At 36.9% G+C, this 17,047-nt stretch overlaps 1 protein-coding gene across 2 annotated transcripts in view; it reads left to right on the top strand.

Moving 5' to 3' along the window:
* The window catches only part of AKAP6 (A-kinase anchoring protein 6), a 653,085-nt gene that overhangs the window by 580,591 nt on the left and 55,447 nt on the right, over nt 1–17,047 (top strand). For both annotated transcript variants that reach the window (XM_030931392.1, XM_030931393.1), the window contains one exon: nt 8,071–8,286. In XM_030931392.1, the coding sequence (XP_030787252.1) occupies nt 8,071–8,286 (216 nt within the window). The remainder of the gene's footprint in view (nt 1–8,070; nt 8,287–17,047) is intronic.

The raw sequence follows: 17,047 nt of genomic DNA, 5'->3' as shown, positions 1-17,047 counted from the left end.
GGCTGGCAGTGCTGGGGGACCTGGCACACCCTCTGCAGCTGCTGGCCCGGGTGCTAAGCCCCTCACTGCCCGGGGCCAGCGGTGCTGACTGGCCACTCCAAGTGCAGGGCCCGCCAAGCCCACGCCCACCCAGCACTTGCCCTGGCCCCTGAGCACCACACACAGCCTGCCTGTGCCTCTCCCTCCACACCTCCCCCTCCACACCTCCCTGCAAGCAGAGGGAGCCAGTTCCGGCCTTGGCCAGCCCAGATAGGGGTTCCTACAGTGCAGCAGCGGGCTGAAGGGCTCCTCAAGTGCGGTCAGAGTGGGCGCTGAGGCCTAGGGGGCGCCAAGAGCAAGCGAGGGCTGCCATCATGCTGTTACCTCTCAATATGTTTTCATTTCTCTTGGGTATGTATTCAAGAGGAAATTGCTGGATCATACAGAAATTCTATGTTTAACTTTTTGAGGAAATGTCATACGGTTTTCTCATGTGGCTGCACTATTTTGCAGTCCCACTGATGGATGAGGGTTCCATTCTCCACATCCTTGTTAACACTTGTTATTTCCTTTTTAGCCGTTCTACTAGGGGGTGAAGTAATATCTAATTATGCCTTACATTGGCATTTTTCTGATGACTGATTATGTTGAGCCTTTTTAAATTTTTTTGCCATTTGTATGTGTTTGGAGAAATGTCTATTCAAATACTTTGTCCATTTAAAAAATTGAGTTACTGGTCTTGATGTTTTCTCCCATTCTGTGGCTTTTCTTTTCACTTTTTTATGGTATAATTTGAAGTACAAAAGCTTTAAATTTTGATGAAGCCCAAAAGTTGCTTATACTTTTGTGTCATAAATAAGAAGCCATTGCCTACAAAGTCAAAAGCTGTTTCTATTTTTGATGGCATATCTACAAAACCATTGTCCCCAACATGATGAATATTTACCTCTATATTGTCTTCTAAGATTTTTATAGTTTTAGCTTTTACATTTAAGAGTATGATCCATTTTGTGTTAGTTTTGTAGATGGTGTGGAATAGGGGTTCAATTCATTCTTTTGCATGTGGATATCCAGTTGTCTCAGCACCATTTGTTGAAAAGACTATTCTTTCCTGACTTAATTATACCAGAGCTTTTTAATTTTATGTATTTTATTGAAAGGTATCCTATATTTAATCTTTATTATGCCATAATTAACTGTAAAATAAGTCTTTTATGGCATAAATTAGTCTTGATTGTATGAACATTATCTTGTCTACACTATTACACCATCAGAACACTAGGTGATATTTTGTTTCTACATTGAACTTGTTATTATGTGAAGTCACCTTCCCAGAGAAGCTTTATTGAAAACCCAAACTAAAATAACTCCCCAGCCACTTTTTGTCATATTACCCTATTTTATTTTATAGCTTTTATCACTGTCTGATATTTTCTTGTATATTTCATGTTTTGTTTCCAGCCTCTCATCACTCACATGCATACAAATGTGAATGTAAGTTCTATGAAAGTAGACATTTTATGTATCTTGCTCACTGCTATATCCCCACCACTGAGAGCACTGCTTGGCAAATAAAAGGCACTCAATAAGTACATTTGGATGGACAGGTCAATACTCAAATAATGATTATTACCACACCCCACTTGAACTTCCATCTTGTTTTAAAATGTTACAAAAATTATACCTTCTTGGTCTTTTAAAATGTGTGCTCCCCAACCTGTAATGCCTATCCTCTCTTCTCTCCACCTTTCTTACCTTCAGCAACTTTCACAGCCTGATTCTAGTCCCACGAATCCTAATCTGTCTGCTCCAGTTAATAATGATCTTTTTTATTCTCAAACTCAGTGCCTATAGTTTAGCATATATATCAATCACACCTTACATTTGGGTCATGGCCTCACTATTCTCAAAGCACGTTGACCTCCCTTACCTTATTTGGAATCTACTACAACCTGATGGGTTAGGTCTTACCTAAAACCTTTGCCTTGTATTTATTTCTCTCACTTTGAGGAATCAGTGTCTTCTCTTTGCCACCAGCTCTTAAGAACAGGTACATTTTATTACATGCCTCTTATCTACCAAGCTAATTCTGTGATGAAAAGTATGAAGTTTGGCACATAAATGATGCCCAATAAATGCTTATTGCTGTGAAAATTATCATTTCCAACCTTCCCTCACAAAACAATGATCCCAAAGCAGCCAGACAAATGCATCTTCTAAAGAAGCATAGAGGTACCAGTATAGCCTCTCATTTTTTCCACTTACTCTATTTCTTATTAGACTATAGCTTCAGGCATTAACATTATCTGTACCTGAATACCTTGTACCATCCAACTAATCATCACTGTTTTGCTTTATTATGTGTGCTTTCTGGAAGCAGAGTTTCTTTTTAGCTTAGCACAATGCCATATGTATTAGAGTCATTAATTAGCAAATGACCTATTTAATAAAAATGACAAAAAAAGAGTAAAATCACCAAATACTGGATCCAAATGACCTCATACATAATTGCACTGGAAATTCTGGAGGTCATCAAGAAAATACTAGTAACATAAAGATATCACTGGATGAAAAGATCTATTCATTGATTCACTCATTTCTTTTCAGTCATTTGATAAAAATAAGAAGTAATTGATCATCAACAATTGTGATCCCTAGTCTCTTGGCTACCAATTTCACTCCAGAATTACAACGTAAAATTTCTATTAATATTTTTATATTTTAAAAAGTCTACTCAGCTAGATTAATCCTCTTATCTAAAAACTAAGTTTCTTTATTTCCTGTGGACTAGTGTTCTCAAACTTTAGCATATATTGGAATCACTTATAGGGCTCGCTTCTTAAACCTTGGTTCATTGGGCATCACCCCAGAATTCCTGATTCAGAAGATTTATAGTAGCATCAGAGAATTTGCAGTTCTAAAGTTTCTGGTTGATGTGAATACTGCTTGGCCTGAGCACTGTACTCTGAGGACCCTTGTTGTAGAAAATCTGGTCATAGGTAGCAGACAAAGAGCAGACAGCAAAACACATGGAAAATTTTAGGAAACTCTTACAACTATGGGATGGAGCTGCTCTCTTGACTTTATTTTATTTTATTTTATTTTATTTTATTTTTGAGACAGTGTCTGTCTTGAAGCCCAGGCTGGAGTGCAATGGCACGATCTCAGTCCACTGCAACCTCCGCCTCCTGGACTCATGTGACTCTCCTGCCTCAGCTTCCTGAGTAGCTGGGATTACAGGCACCCACCACCACACCCAACTAATGTTTGTATTTTTAATAGAGACGGGGTTTCACCGTGTTGGACAGGCTGGTCTTGAACTCCTGACCTCAGGTGATCCACCTGCCTCCTCCTCCCACAGTGCTGGGATTACAGATGTGAGCCACTGTGCCTGGCCCCTCCTGATAATGTTTAAACTGGAAGTCGCCTGTGTTCGTTCATGCTTCCCTTCTCTCTGTATGTTTCCTCACTCCAACTAGATTGAAGGCAGGTACATAATCGTATAGGCAGATTGTACCTTCTTTGTTGTGCTTGCCACATAGAAGCCATGCTCAACTGATGTTAAACTGTTCATCAGTTTAGAAGGCGAAGTCTAAAAGTGGGAATTGCTACATAGGCTGTTTTTCTTTTTCTTTTTTTTTTTTTCAAATGTAACAGATCAGCTAAAGTCCCACCACTTTGTTCATATTGGCCTGCCTCATGTTGTTTAATCAACCTACAAAGTTAAATTATGTAATAAATATTGGAGACAAATTACTTTGGAGTTTCTCAGTTAAATTTGTTTCTGTTTTTAATATATACTTCGTTTTGGTGTTTTCAAAGTATTATTTTCCTTCTCATCTCTCTTTTTTCCTAATCTGATTTTTTTTTTTTTTTTTTTTTTTTTTTTTGAGACAGAGTCTTGCTCTGTCACCCAGGCTGGAGTGCAGTGGCATGATCTCGGCTTGCTGCAAGCTCCGCCTCCCAGGTTCACGCCATTCTCCTGCCTCAGCCTCCCGAGTAGCTGGGACTACAGGTGCCCCCCACCTCACCCGGCTAATTTTTGTCTTTTTATTTTTTAGTAGAGATGGGGTTTCACCTGTTAGCCAGGATGGTCTCGATCTCCTGACCTCGTGATCTGCCCGCCTCGGCCTCCCAAAGTGCTGGGATTACAGGCGTGAGCCACCGCACCCGGCCTCTGATCTGATTCTTACATCTCATTTGCTGTAACAGTTCTTGGTGTAAATGAAGTTGTTCTTTTATTATAAGCTTATTTATATCCTTTTATAAACTGTATGACATTAAATGTCAAGTTTTTGTATACAAGTAAATATAAGTAAATATCTATGTAATATGTTTGCATATATGCACATATTTGATATATAATGAAGACTAAATACCAGTATTGAAAGTCTTAACTTCAATGGTGTTAAACTGAAGCCAATGTGAAGAATGATATTGCACATTTGTTCAATAATATGATTGGTTTAAACAGTTTAAAAAAGTGACAGAGGAAGTCAGTAGAGGAATAAAACCCAGGTAAACCAAAAAACACCCCTGTGCATTGCCACTGGTAAATTGAAAATCAAATTGACAGTTTGCAAATGTGAAACAAAAGTCTTCAGCCTATTGGTAACTACCTTATAATGTGGATCAGAGATCATTATAAGGGGGGGAAAAGACAGATAATGACCTCCATACTAACAGATTTAACCTTGCAAGATGAAATTGCCTAAAGATTATCAAATTATAGGTAAATATGAAAGCATTTGGAATCCCTTTCTTAGGCATATTGATAGTTGTGTTTTTCTTTCTTTTTAAATTTTGTTTCCCTCTTCTTTATAGTTTTCTGGGAAGGCAATATGACTTGCGTGGGAACCAACATGATCTCATTAGATGTCAAGGAAAATGCTAAAATGGCAATAATGAAAAGCATTTCAAACTTTTCTGTTTCCAACTTCCTTAACTGCTTCACTCTCTCTCCCCAACACACCAGGCATTCCTACTGCCAGAGGCTACTTACTTGTTTTCCATTTTAACATACCTCTCAGCCTTCTACCCATATAACCACCACTACCCATCTTGGTCCATCTGGTTCACACCATTCCCCTGAAGATTTCATTGACTCTTTTAATAGCAACTTGCACATACTTCTGTTAGCACCTTCCTCTCTGAAGTATACTTGATATTACACTTATTTGTATAGTTTACTTCCAGTAGACTCTCAACTCCTTGAGGGAAAAAGGGAACTTGCTCCTTTTTGAAGCCTTCGTTCCTGAAACAGTGCCTAGCATATGGAAAGTGCAGTACACGTTTGAGGAGATCAGGGAGGTAGGGATGTGTTTGTCTTATTTCTAAGGTAAGAACTAACTTAGGTTACTTACCTTGAGTTTCTGTTTCAAAGCACATTTTCTCTGAAATGAAGCCAAAAATAGTTATAATAATTGTTTGTTAATATCTATACATATTTATGGAAATAATATAAACTACTGATTCTAAGAAACATTGCCAGCAAATCTACTGACTTTATTTATTAAATATTTGTGATTATAAATGCATATGTATATTTTAATGGCTGTCATGGAAGCCCATTTATGTAGAAGAATGTTATTTTATTAATTATATCTTCTAGGTATAAAAAAGTACTGAAAAATATGCTGACCATGTAAAATTTCCAATTTTCCCCTCCTTTTTAAAAGTAGCATTATTTCCCAAGTGCACATGTCGGATAAATTTTTAATTCAGAATGTAGACTAAGCCCTTTGTTCATTTAAATTAAAAAAAAAAAAACAAAAAAAAAAAAACCCTGCAGAATTGTGAATATCCAAAAGTCAGATATTGAATATCAACAGTAACTGCCTTCTCAGTTTTTAAACCACTGTATTCATCTTGATTGATTCAAATTAAGATAGGAGTGGGGATCACCTAGATACTTAAATACTGGTACATTCTAGATACTTATGAAAAAATTTATGGCCAGTGATCTTTATGAAAAATTTCTCCCAGCAACCTCACGTGTCCTGTTTCAGAACTTTGAAAATGCCTATAAGGTGAATGAAGTCTATTTGTGGTACTTTGCAAATGTTACCTGATGTGGCCTGTGCTAACTCTGTACATATCTTTAGTGCCATCCATTGCAAATTTTCATTCAGCTAAGAACTCTGGGACTTTTTGTTGGCTTAAGAAATACAGTTATTACGCTAGTTAACTTTAAAGAGAGTTTTGCAGGATTCAGTTCTGTGGCACAGAAACATCTCTTTCGATTTTTCTAGGCCTTGACTCTTAACAAGTTAACAAAACAGAAACAAAACCCCAAATCCTTAATATTAATATTTATAGTACTCGGGCCAATTTCATTTAGCCATAATGTTATCTTGAAGTGTTTAATATTGGGCCCCAAATTGGCAGGTATTAGGTGGCCTTCATAGTATGACTTGCCTAAGAGTTGTTCTAGAGCAAGAGATAAATTGAAGGGTGTGTGTGGATGTGTGTGTGTGTTTGTGTGTGTGAGAGAGAAGAGACAGAGAGGGAGGGAGAGAAAGAGAACAGGCGTATGGGGTTGAGGGGAGACATTTGACAGGGTTGTAGAAGAGATGGAAACAATGCCTGTTGTCTTAGTAGGCTTAGGTTTTATCTTTGAATGTCTTAGGCATTTCTCCTCATTCAGCACTGAACCAATTAGTAGCAGCAGTAAAGAAATTTGTCAGACAAAATGGTGGTTATATCAGGACTTATATAGGAAAATAGTAATGAACTCTGGGAAAATAAATAAGGATAAGTTCAAGAAACATAACTGAAACTGCTGCACTGGTATAAATTGAATAATAAAATTTCTAGTCATATTTTGCCGTAAATAGAGGTTTGGGAATTTGTCATTCTCCTTATTTAAAATTCAGAAATCTTAAAGGTACAGAGTTCTCTCATTACAGAAATAATAGAATTCCAGCCATTACTGAGTTAGGGTCATTTAAATGGCTATAGCATGCATTGTATCAATAAATGGAACATCTGTATGAAATGTCCACCTGCTGATCTAATACCCCCACTCCATGCACATTTCAGCGCACCACACTTAATCATTTTAAGATTTCTTCTAATGAAGCCTTATCTAGATTAACATTTTAAGCACAAATACTTTCAGGCATTAAAACTCTCACACTAAATGAAATTGCATTGTCTTGTTTACCCTTGTTGATTAATAAGCAATCTGTTAACTGTTAGAACAGTCCAATTGTGGCAGTAGAAGGAGATTAGTAATTCAGTGATGTTTGTGGATAAAATCATCATTTCTTCTGAAGGCTCTGAATTAGAATATCACTTACATACTATCCGTAGGCAAAGAAAGGATATAATATTTTTAGACATGTGTACCCACTATTTTGCTTGAATCATTCAGTTTAGGGTCACTGCAGCAATACAAATGCTTCTGGGGGCAAAATGCTATTTTGATGCATGCATGTCCTTCTTAAATAGTGTGAATGTCTATTAAAAGAAACACAGCAACCAACAAATAGTGCAGTAATAATCCAGTATCTTAATTTTCGCTTTCAGAACATTATTGCTCTGTTAATTGAGCTTCAGAAGAATATTTCTTATCTTTTTTTTCAGATAATAGATTTTATATATAAAAATTCTTTGCAATCTTATTTAACTTGTTCTCAGCCAGTAGAAAACTGAACTTTTTGCCTACAAAGAATGTAGGAGTAAATTTGGAAAAATTCTATTTCTTTTCAGAGGATTTTTGTATCTTTTGTGTTTCCTTTGACCTTATGTCAAAGCACTTCAATCTGTTTGGCATTCATCTGACCTAAGTGATTTATTTCATTAGGCTAGAAATTGGTAATTACTCAGGTGTCAAGGGGGACCCTGCATTTCAGAGGGATAAATCAGTGAAAAAGTGTGGAGGAATGGGATGCAGCTAAATTCTTTAGCATATTGGGCATCTGTAGAAGGCCTCCATTCTAAAAGAGACATCAGAGCTCTTCTTGTTGTCCTGTTGTTGGTAGCTGAGTGTATCACTACAATTTGAAATTATGATGGAAGAAAGTATTTCATGTTTTAGGGAACTTTGCCCTATAAACACTTATAGATTGGTTTCTCTCTATGTTGCAGTCCCTCTGTCGTGAAATCAAGCAACGACGTCGAGGAGTTGCCTCCATTCTGCGACTATGCCAGCATCTTTTGGATGACCGGGAGACTTGCAATCTGAATGCAGACCACCAGCCCATGCAGCTGATCATTGTAAATCTTGAAAGAAGGTGGGAAGCCATTGTCATGCAAGCCGTCCAGTGGCAAACACGTCTACAAAAGAAGATGGGAAAAGAATCTGTGAGTGATGTTTTTTTTAAGCATCATGGTCTCTCATTTTCTCAGACAAAAAATAATTCTTTCAGGCTTGGAAACTGTGTTCATCTTATAAATGGTTTTACTAACAAAGTGGTTTTGCCATCTTACAAGTGGTTTTAAGTAACTAAAGCTAGTAGTTTTACTACTAACTAGCTGTCCACTAAATGAAACTCCATTTGTTGTAACACTGACTTTTATTTGCCTTACTAAAATGCTTTTAGTGTATCTCATTGTCTTTTTGAAAAAAATCACATGGAGGTTTTGCTTAACCTTACCAACCTAAGCCATTAATTCTTTCAATCATTCCTTCACTAACAATATTCATTAATCATACAATAACCCATGAATATTTTGCTAGAAAGTAGCTTAGTACTGTCAGAGCATATGGAGCAATGTGTATGCTCTGCAGATAATACAATGAAATAAAGTATATTGTTTACCTTTCCCTGACATGACATAACATCATCTATTTGTACACTAATCTCCTAGTGTTCCTGCTTAGAGCTTCTTCTGATAGTTACATTGCTGAGAATTGGCAAGTTTCCTCTTAGAGTTTTAATGCAGTGCTCAAAGTGGTGAGTAGAGATTCCTTTTAAGGATTTTCCAAATTGAGTACAGGTTTAAGCTGTTGCTAGATGAAGGAAATAGATATAACTAGAAGTTGTATCATTGTAATATACAATGCATATTTGTCCAGAGAGCCTTCATATCCTTTAGGAAAGGATTTATCGATAAAAAGATTGCATACTCCAAATGACCTTGAGGTCAGTGTCTGTTAGTTGAAGGCCCAACTCCCATGTTTGACTTATATAAATGGAATACATACATATATACATATATACATAGAATGGGAAGTTTTCCTTATATGTTTATATTTTTCAGTTCTGTAACTTTGGAATGTTCAGGATCCAAAATTGAAAAATCAAATGTAAAAATCATGCTGCTGAAAAATTCTTTCCTCCTATGAATTCTGATTTTAACGAAGCCTTAATATCTGCTCTCTGATGTGTTTGGCACTTGGGACTGGGAACAGAAGGGACAGTGAATCAGCAAGCCATCTAATTCTTTTTGTATCTGTAGATATATTGAGTCTAGGGGGTGATTTTATCCTCAATAGTTCTGTTTAATTGTTTTAAGCTGAACTGTTAAATTTCTTAAGACTTCCAAGTTATTACTAGTAATCAGAGTCAACATAATTAGATGTCTTTTCTTGAAATGACCTGTTTATTGTAAAGCTATTTAGCTGGCATGTTTTTTGTTTGTTTTGAGAGTGTTTGGAAGAGCAGATGAGATTATTGTTATTACTTTCTATACTTTTAAGCCTGTAATTGTGGTAATGGCCATAAGATATATGCAAAAATCAACTGCAGCAGGAAAAGTTGTGAAATTTTGGAAGCATTCAGGAGTCATGCTTTGGAGGAGTCAAAGTTGCGTTTCTTTGAGGATTTATTTGAAATCGTATGATCAGGGGTTCTAGAGCAGTTCTCTGCAGACTACATGTAGACATTTTTATCCTATTTCTTTTTTTTATTTTAAGGATTGGATCTTGCTCTATTTCCCAGACTGGGGTACACTGGCCTGATCATAGCTCACTGCAGCCTCAAACTCCTGGGCTCAAGTATCCCCCCACCTCAGCCTCTCAAGTAGCTAGGACTACAGGCATGTACCACCATACCTGCCTAATTTTTATTTTACTTTTTGTAGAGACATGGTCTCATGGTCTCATTATGTTGCCCAGGCTGGTCTCAAATTCTTGGCGATCCTCCCACCTTGGCCTCCCAATGTGCTGGGATTGTAGGTATAAGTCACTACACTCAGCCTTTTATCCTACTTCTATGGTAAAGGCTAGCTTTAGCTTTGAGGAAACCCTGGTTGCTTCTTAAAGGTTCAAACTACTACATACAGGCAGATTCAAATTGCAAACAGAGAAAGGTGTTTCCTTTTGTTTACATTGACTGCTGAATGTGTAGACTGGAAAAATGAAGGTAGCAAATAAGGTCCTTTGTGCTGAAAAAAGTTGAAAATCACTGTTGGAAAAGGAATGAAGAGAGTGGACTAATGCCAGCAAATACTGTGAGCACAGGGTACATCATTCAGTGGGAGATATTTCTCTGCTTCTTATCTCTGTTGGTTGAGTGAAGAGTCCAAGTTGCTTTGAAGTTGCCAATGTGGGAGGCTGCCTTTGCAGATAATCAGAAACCTCTAAGTTGGCTCTTCAGTTATCATATGTCCCCATTCCCATTTCATCCTTGCTTGTGCATTAGGACTTTCACTTCTTGATATGGTTTGTCTGTGTCTCCAACCAAATCTCATCTTGAATTGTAGCTCCCATAATTCCCAGGTGTTATGGGAGGGACCCAGTGGGAGATAATTGAATCATGGAGGTGGTTTCCCCCATACTGTTCTTGTGATAGTGAATAAGTCTCATGAGATCTGATGGTTCTATAAGGGGAAACCCCTTTCACTTGGTTGTCATTCTCTCTTGTCTGCTGCCATGTAAGATGTGCCTTTTGCCTTCCACCATGATTGTGAGGCCTCCCCAGCCACATGGAACTGTGAGTTCATTAAACCTCTTTTTCTCTATAAATTACTCAGTCTTGGATATGTCTTTATCAGCAGTGTGAAAACAGACTAATACACTGCTGTATTCCCCCAGGGCCTGGGAAATACTTGGACATAGTAGGTCTACAAATAAGTATTTGCTGGATGAATTGAGTACATGTGTTCATTTAATAAATTTTGTTTCATTCTGGCATTTGATTTGGAGTTACTGTATATTCTAAATTTTTACATTTTTTCACAAAGTAGCTGAGTGTTATGTTTCTATAAGAACACCAAGAAGATGATCTTTAATCTGTCTTGTTTAATAAGGCCTCCCCAGACTCCCAGACCTGTTTCCTAAACTCAAGGAGACTGTCAGTCTCTAAGTGGAGTCTAAGGAGGCTAAAGTGGCTAACATTGCTACAGGGCAGAATGCCAAAGAGGAAAGGACTACACAGACTAGGCACACCGGAGATATACAGAGGGATGTTCTCAAGTACTCAGCAGAAGGAACCACCTAAAGGGATTAGAGGGAACAGTCCCTGGAGCTTGCACAGAGCTAGAAATGGTTCCCTTTTCCCTCACTCATAGTAGAAACCCTCATCATTCACAAGGCATGTGATAGGGTACCAAGAAAGGTTTTTGCCTTAGTAACGGGGCAAACTTAGACTAAATGCTGCTCTGGTCTTACCCAAAAAAACTTAAAAGCAAGACCTGAAAGGACCAAACTGTTTCAAAGTAATTTTACTATACTCCCAGGACAAAGCTAAAGAATATTTATAGGAATACAAATACCCAGCATACAACAAGATAAAATTTATAAAATTTATAGTGTCTGACATCCAGTCTAAACCTACCAGGAATGGAAAGAAGCAGGAATAGTCAGCTGATGAGGAGAAGAATATTAATCAACATAAACTGATCCAGAAATGTCACAGAGTATAGAATTGGTAGACAAAAACATTAAAAGTTATTATACCCACATTCCATATGTTCAAGCAGCTGGAAAAAATATTGATCATATTAAGTAAGACATTAAAAATCTCTACCTGAAATCACATTATAAAGAGGAAAGTTATCATTACTGAGATGAAAAATACACTGGATGAGATTAACAGCCAATTAGACATCACAGAAGAAATAATTTGTAAACCTGAAAACATAGCAATAAAAATTGTGCAAAATGAAGCAGAAAGAAAAAAAGACAAAACAAAATAAAAACAGAGCATCAGTGATTTCTGAGGTATCTTCAAACAGCCTAATTGAAGATTAGAATTAGAATCCCATAATAAAAGGAAGGTGGAAGCTGGGTGCTGTTGCTCACAGACGTAATTCCAGCACTTTGGTAGGCTGAAGTGGGAGGATTGCTTGAGGCCAGGAGTTCAACGACAACCTGGGCAACATAGTGAGACCTCGTTTCTACAAAACAATACAAAAAGTAGGCAGGCATGAAGACACATGCTTGCAGTCCCAGCTACTTGGGAAGCTGAGGCAGGAGGATCACTTGAGCCTGAGAGGTTGTGGCTGCAGTGACCTGTGTTTGTGCCAGTGCACTCCAGCCTGGATGACAGAGTCAGACCCTGTCTCAGAAAAATAAAAATAGAAAAATAGTGGAACAAAACAACCTAGAATTATATATACAGAGAAAATATCATTCAAAAAGGAAGATAAAATAGTTTTCATTCATTAAAACCTGAAAATATTCATTACCCATAGACCCGTACCACAAGAAATGTTAAAGAGAGTCCTTCAACCAAATGGAAAATTCTGTGGGATGGAAACCTGGAGAGGCACAAGGGAATGAAGAAGACTGAGAGTAACTGTGTGGGTTACTGTGAAATATCTTTTGTATTATTTAAATCTCTAAGTGGTAATAGGCTGCTTAAATCAAGTTAATAACAGCTTATTGTCTATTTATAACATATATGTAGAAGTCAAATGTATGACAACAATATCACAACGGCCAGGAAGCAACAAATGGAACTATGTGGTTTTTATTCTACGGGAGGTAGTATAATATCATTTAAAGTTTTTTTTGAAAAGGGGATTAAAGAAAAAAATAGACATGTGATAAGATAAAATATATGCTTTTGGGTTTTTGTTTGTTTGTATTTTTAGATATGGGGTCTTACTCTGTTGCTCAGGCTGCAGTGCAATGGCACGATCATGGCTCACTGTAGCCTTAACCTCCTGGGCTCAAGCAGGTCCCCTGCCTGAGCCTCCAAGTAGCTGAGAATACAGGAGCATGCCAGTATACCCAGTTAATTTTTCTTTTTCTGTAGAGATGGGATCTTGCTATGTTGCCCAGGCTGATCTCAAACTCCTGGCCTCAAGCAGTCCTCCCACCTTGGCCTCCCAAAGTGCTGAGATTATAGGCATGAGTCACCATGCCTAGCTTATAACTCTTTAAAAACATAACAAAAAGCTATAATTAGTAGGCCAACAGAGGAAATGAATAGAATCATTTTAAAAAAATAATAAAAGAAAAAGAGAATAAAAAATAGATACAATAAATAGAAGAATAGCAAGATGGAAGACTTAAAACAACTGCATAAATAATCCTGTTAAATGGGAATGGACTAAAAGCCCCAATTAAAAGGCAACAATTATCAGATTGGGTTTATAGTGCTCTACTAAGTTACATGTTGCCTATGAGAAACCCAATTTAGGCCAGATGTGGTGACTCACACCTGTAATTTCAGCACTTTGGGAGGCTGAGGCAGCAGGATCACTTAACCCCAGGAGTTTGAGACCAGCCTGGGCAACACGGTGAAACCCCGTCGCTACAAAAAAATAAAAATAAAATATTAGCCGGGCATAGTGGCAGTGCACCTGTGGTCACAGCTACCCACTGCTCAGGAGGCTGAGGTGAGAGGATCACTTGTGCCCAGGAGGTTGAGGCTACCATGAACAGTGTTTGTGCCCCTGTACCCCAGCCTGGGCAACAGAGTGAGACTCTGTCTCAGCGCCAAAAAAAAAAAAAAAAAACCCACTTTAAACATAAAGATATAATAAAGCAAAGAATGGAAAAATATATAGTAAACAATGTAGATTTCAGAGCAAAGAACATTACAAATTATAAAGAAGTGCATTCTTAATGATAAAGATGCCAATTAATCAAGAGGACATAACATTACTAAATGTTTATGCTCTAAAACAGAGCTTTAAAATACATAAAGCAGAAATTGATACAACTGTGAGGAGACAAAAAAAAGAGACCATTTTGGGCAGAGATTCTAATACTTTTTCTTAATAGCTGATAGAGCAGAAAAATCAGTAAAGATGTAAAAGACTTGGAATGATGGAATTATACTATAAAGCAATATAATTGGCACTTAAAACACTGTATCCAAGGCTTTTATCAAAAGGACAGTTAATAACAATTGTTGGTGAGGTGAGGGTGTAGAAGAAAGGGAACTCTTGTCCGCTGTTGGTAGGAATGTAGATTGGTGTAGCCTCTGTGGGAAACAGTATGGAGGTTCCTAAAGAAAGTGAAAATAGAACTACTATATGACCCAGAAATCTGTCTTGTGGGTCTATACCCAAGAGAAATGAAATCGCTGCCTCATAAGGATGTCTTTACTCACATGCTCATTGCATCATTATTTATCATAGCCAAGATACGGAGCAACTGAAGTGTCCATTAGATGAATGGAAAAATAAATTGAAAAAAAAATGTGTATATACATATATATACACATGCTTATACACATACATACACACAATGTAATATTTGGCCTTGAAAAGAAAAAGGAGATCCTGCTATTGGTGAAAACATGGATGAAACTGGAGAACATTACACGAAGTGAGATAAACCGGACACAGAAAGAAAAACATTACATGATCTCGCTTATATATGGAATCCAAAAAGAAAAAGTGAAAGAAGCAGAGAATCTAAAGGTACCAGAAATCAGGTACAAGGGAAATGGGATGATGTAGGTCAAAAGGTATGAAGTTGGAGTTATGGTCCGATTAAAAAATCTAGAGATCTAATGTACAATCTGAGATGATGGATATGTAAATTTGCTTGAATATAGAAGTCACTTCACTACATATATCAAAACATCATGTTGTACACAATATATACATGTAAAAATCAGTCATGCCATCCAGCAGCAGCAGAATATACATTCAAGTGCACACCTAACATCTACTAAAACTCTCTTCTGAGCCACAAAACAAGTCTTAAATTTAAAAGAATTCAGCCAGGTGTGGTGGCTTATGCCTGTAAGCCCAGCACTTTGGGAGGCTAAAGCAGGAGGATGGCTTGAGCATGAGACTAGCCTGAGCAATATATCAAGACTCCATATCTTTTTTTTTAATTAAAATAAGTCATATCATACAAAGTATGTTATTTGACTATAATAGAATTAGCTTAGAAATAAGTAATAGCAATATATTTGCAAAACCCTCAAATACATGGAAGCTGAATAACACACTTATATACAACTCATGGGCCAAAGAAGAAATGAAAAGGAAATTAGAAAGTATTTTTAACTGAATAGTAACAAAATATTAAAATCTGTGGGATGCCACCAAAACAATGATCTTAGTTTTCACCTTTTGAAACTGGAAAAAGAAGACCAAGTTAAATCCAAAGTAAATAGGAGAAAGAAAATAATAAAATTAGAGCAGAAATCAGTGAAATAGAAGACAAAAAAAAATAAAGAAAAAAATCAATGAACTGAAAAGCTGGGGTTATTTTTGAGAAGACTAATAAAATTGATAAACCTCTAGCCAGACTGATGGGAGAAAAAAGAGAAGAAATAAATTATCAGTATCAGGAATAAGAGACAGACATCACTACAGCGTCTACTAATAGTAAAAGAAGACTATCAGCCAAGATCACACCATTGCACTCCAGCCTGAGCAACAAGAGTGAAACTTAGTCTCAAAAAAAAACCAGGAGAGGTATGAAGATAATTTTATGAATAATCTTTTATCTACTAAATACATTGAGTCATTAGTTTAAAACCTCCAGAAAATTTTCAGACCTAGTTGGTTTTATAGGTTATTCTACCAAACGTTTAAAGAATAAATAATATTAATTTTATGCAAAGTTGTCCAGAAATTGAAAAGGAAAGAATATTTTTCATTCTCATTCCTTGGGCAAGCATTACCCAGATGTCAAAAAGGCAATACAAGAAAACTGCTGGATGATATCCCTTATGAATGTCAATAAAAAGATTCTTAACAAAATTTTATCAAATCAAAAAGTATATAAAATAGAAACTACATCATGATATTGTGAGGTTTAGCCTAGAAATACAGAGTAGTTTAATACTTGAATAAAATCGATGTAATTCATCGTATTTGTACACTAAGAGGAAAACCATTTGATTATCTCAATGCTGAAAAAGCATTTGCCAAAATCCAATATCCTTCTCAATAAAAACTCTCAGAAACCTAAGGAAACAATGTCCAGGTGTGGTGGCTCAAGCCTGTAATCCCAACACTTTGGGAGGCCAAGGTGGTTGGATCACTTGCGGCCAGGAGTTTGAGACCAGCCTGGCCAACATGATGAAACCCCATCTCTACTAAAAATAGAAAAACTTAGCTGAGCATGGTGGTGCACGCCTGTAATCCCAGCTACTCGGGAGACTGAGGCAGGAGAATTGCTTCAACCTGGGAGGTGGAGGTTGCAGTGAGCCGAGATCATGCCACTGTATTCCAGCCTGGGTGACAGAGAGCAACTCTGTATCAATAAAAGGAAGGGAGGGAGGAAGGGAGAGAGGAAGGGAAAGAAAAAGAAAGGAAGAAAGGGAGAAAAGACCTAAGGAAAAACTTAATAAAGGCGATCCACAGCTAATCAACAGTTAACATCATACTCAATAGTGAAAAACAGAATACTTCTCCTCTAATATCAGGAATAAGGCAAGGATGTACAATTTCACTGTTTCTATTCAAAATTGTATTGGAAGTTTTAGCCAGATCAATAAAACAAGAAAAAGAATTTAAGACATACCATTTGGAAATTAAGAAGCAAAATTATTTTTACTCAGAGATTCCATCACCATCTATGTAGAAACTGCTACAGAATCTACAAAAAGATACTAAAACGAATAAGGGAATTTAACAAGGTTATAGGATACAAGATCAATATATAAATGTCAATTATATTCTAGATACTGTTGATAAATAATCATAAATTGAAATTTTTAAACATTCAATTTATAATATTAATAGTACATTAAATGCTTAG

This window comes from Rhinopithecus roxellana, chromosome 5 (genome assembly GCF_007565055.1).
Source record: "Rhinopithecus roxellana isolate Shanxi Qingling chromosome 5, ASM756505v1, whole genome shotgun sequence".
NCBI classification, from domain to species: domain Eukaryota; kingdom Metazoa; phylum Chordata; class Mammalia; order Primates; family Cercopithecidae; genus Rhinopithecus; species Rhinopithecus roxellana.
This window is presented reverse-complemented; position numbering and strand designations above follow the sequence as displayed.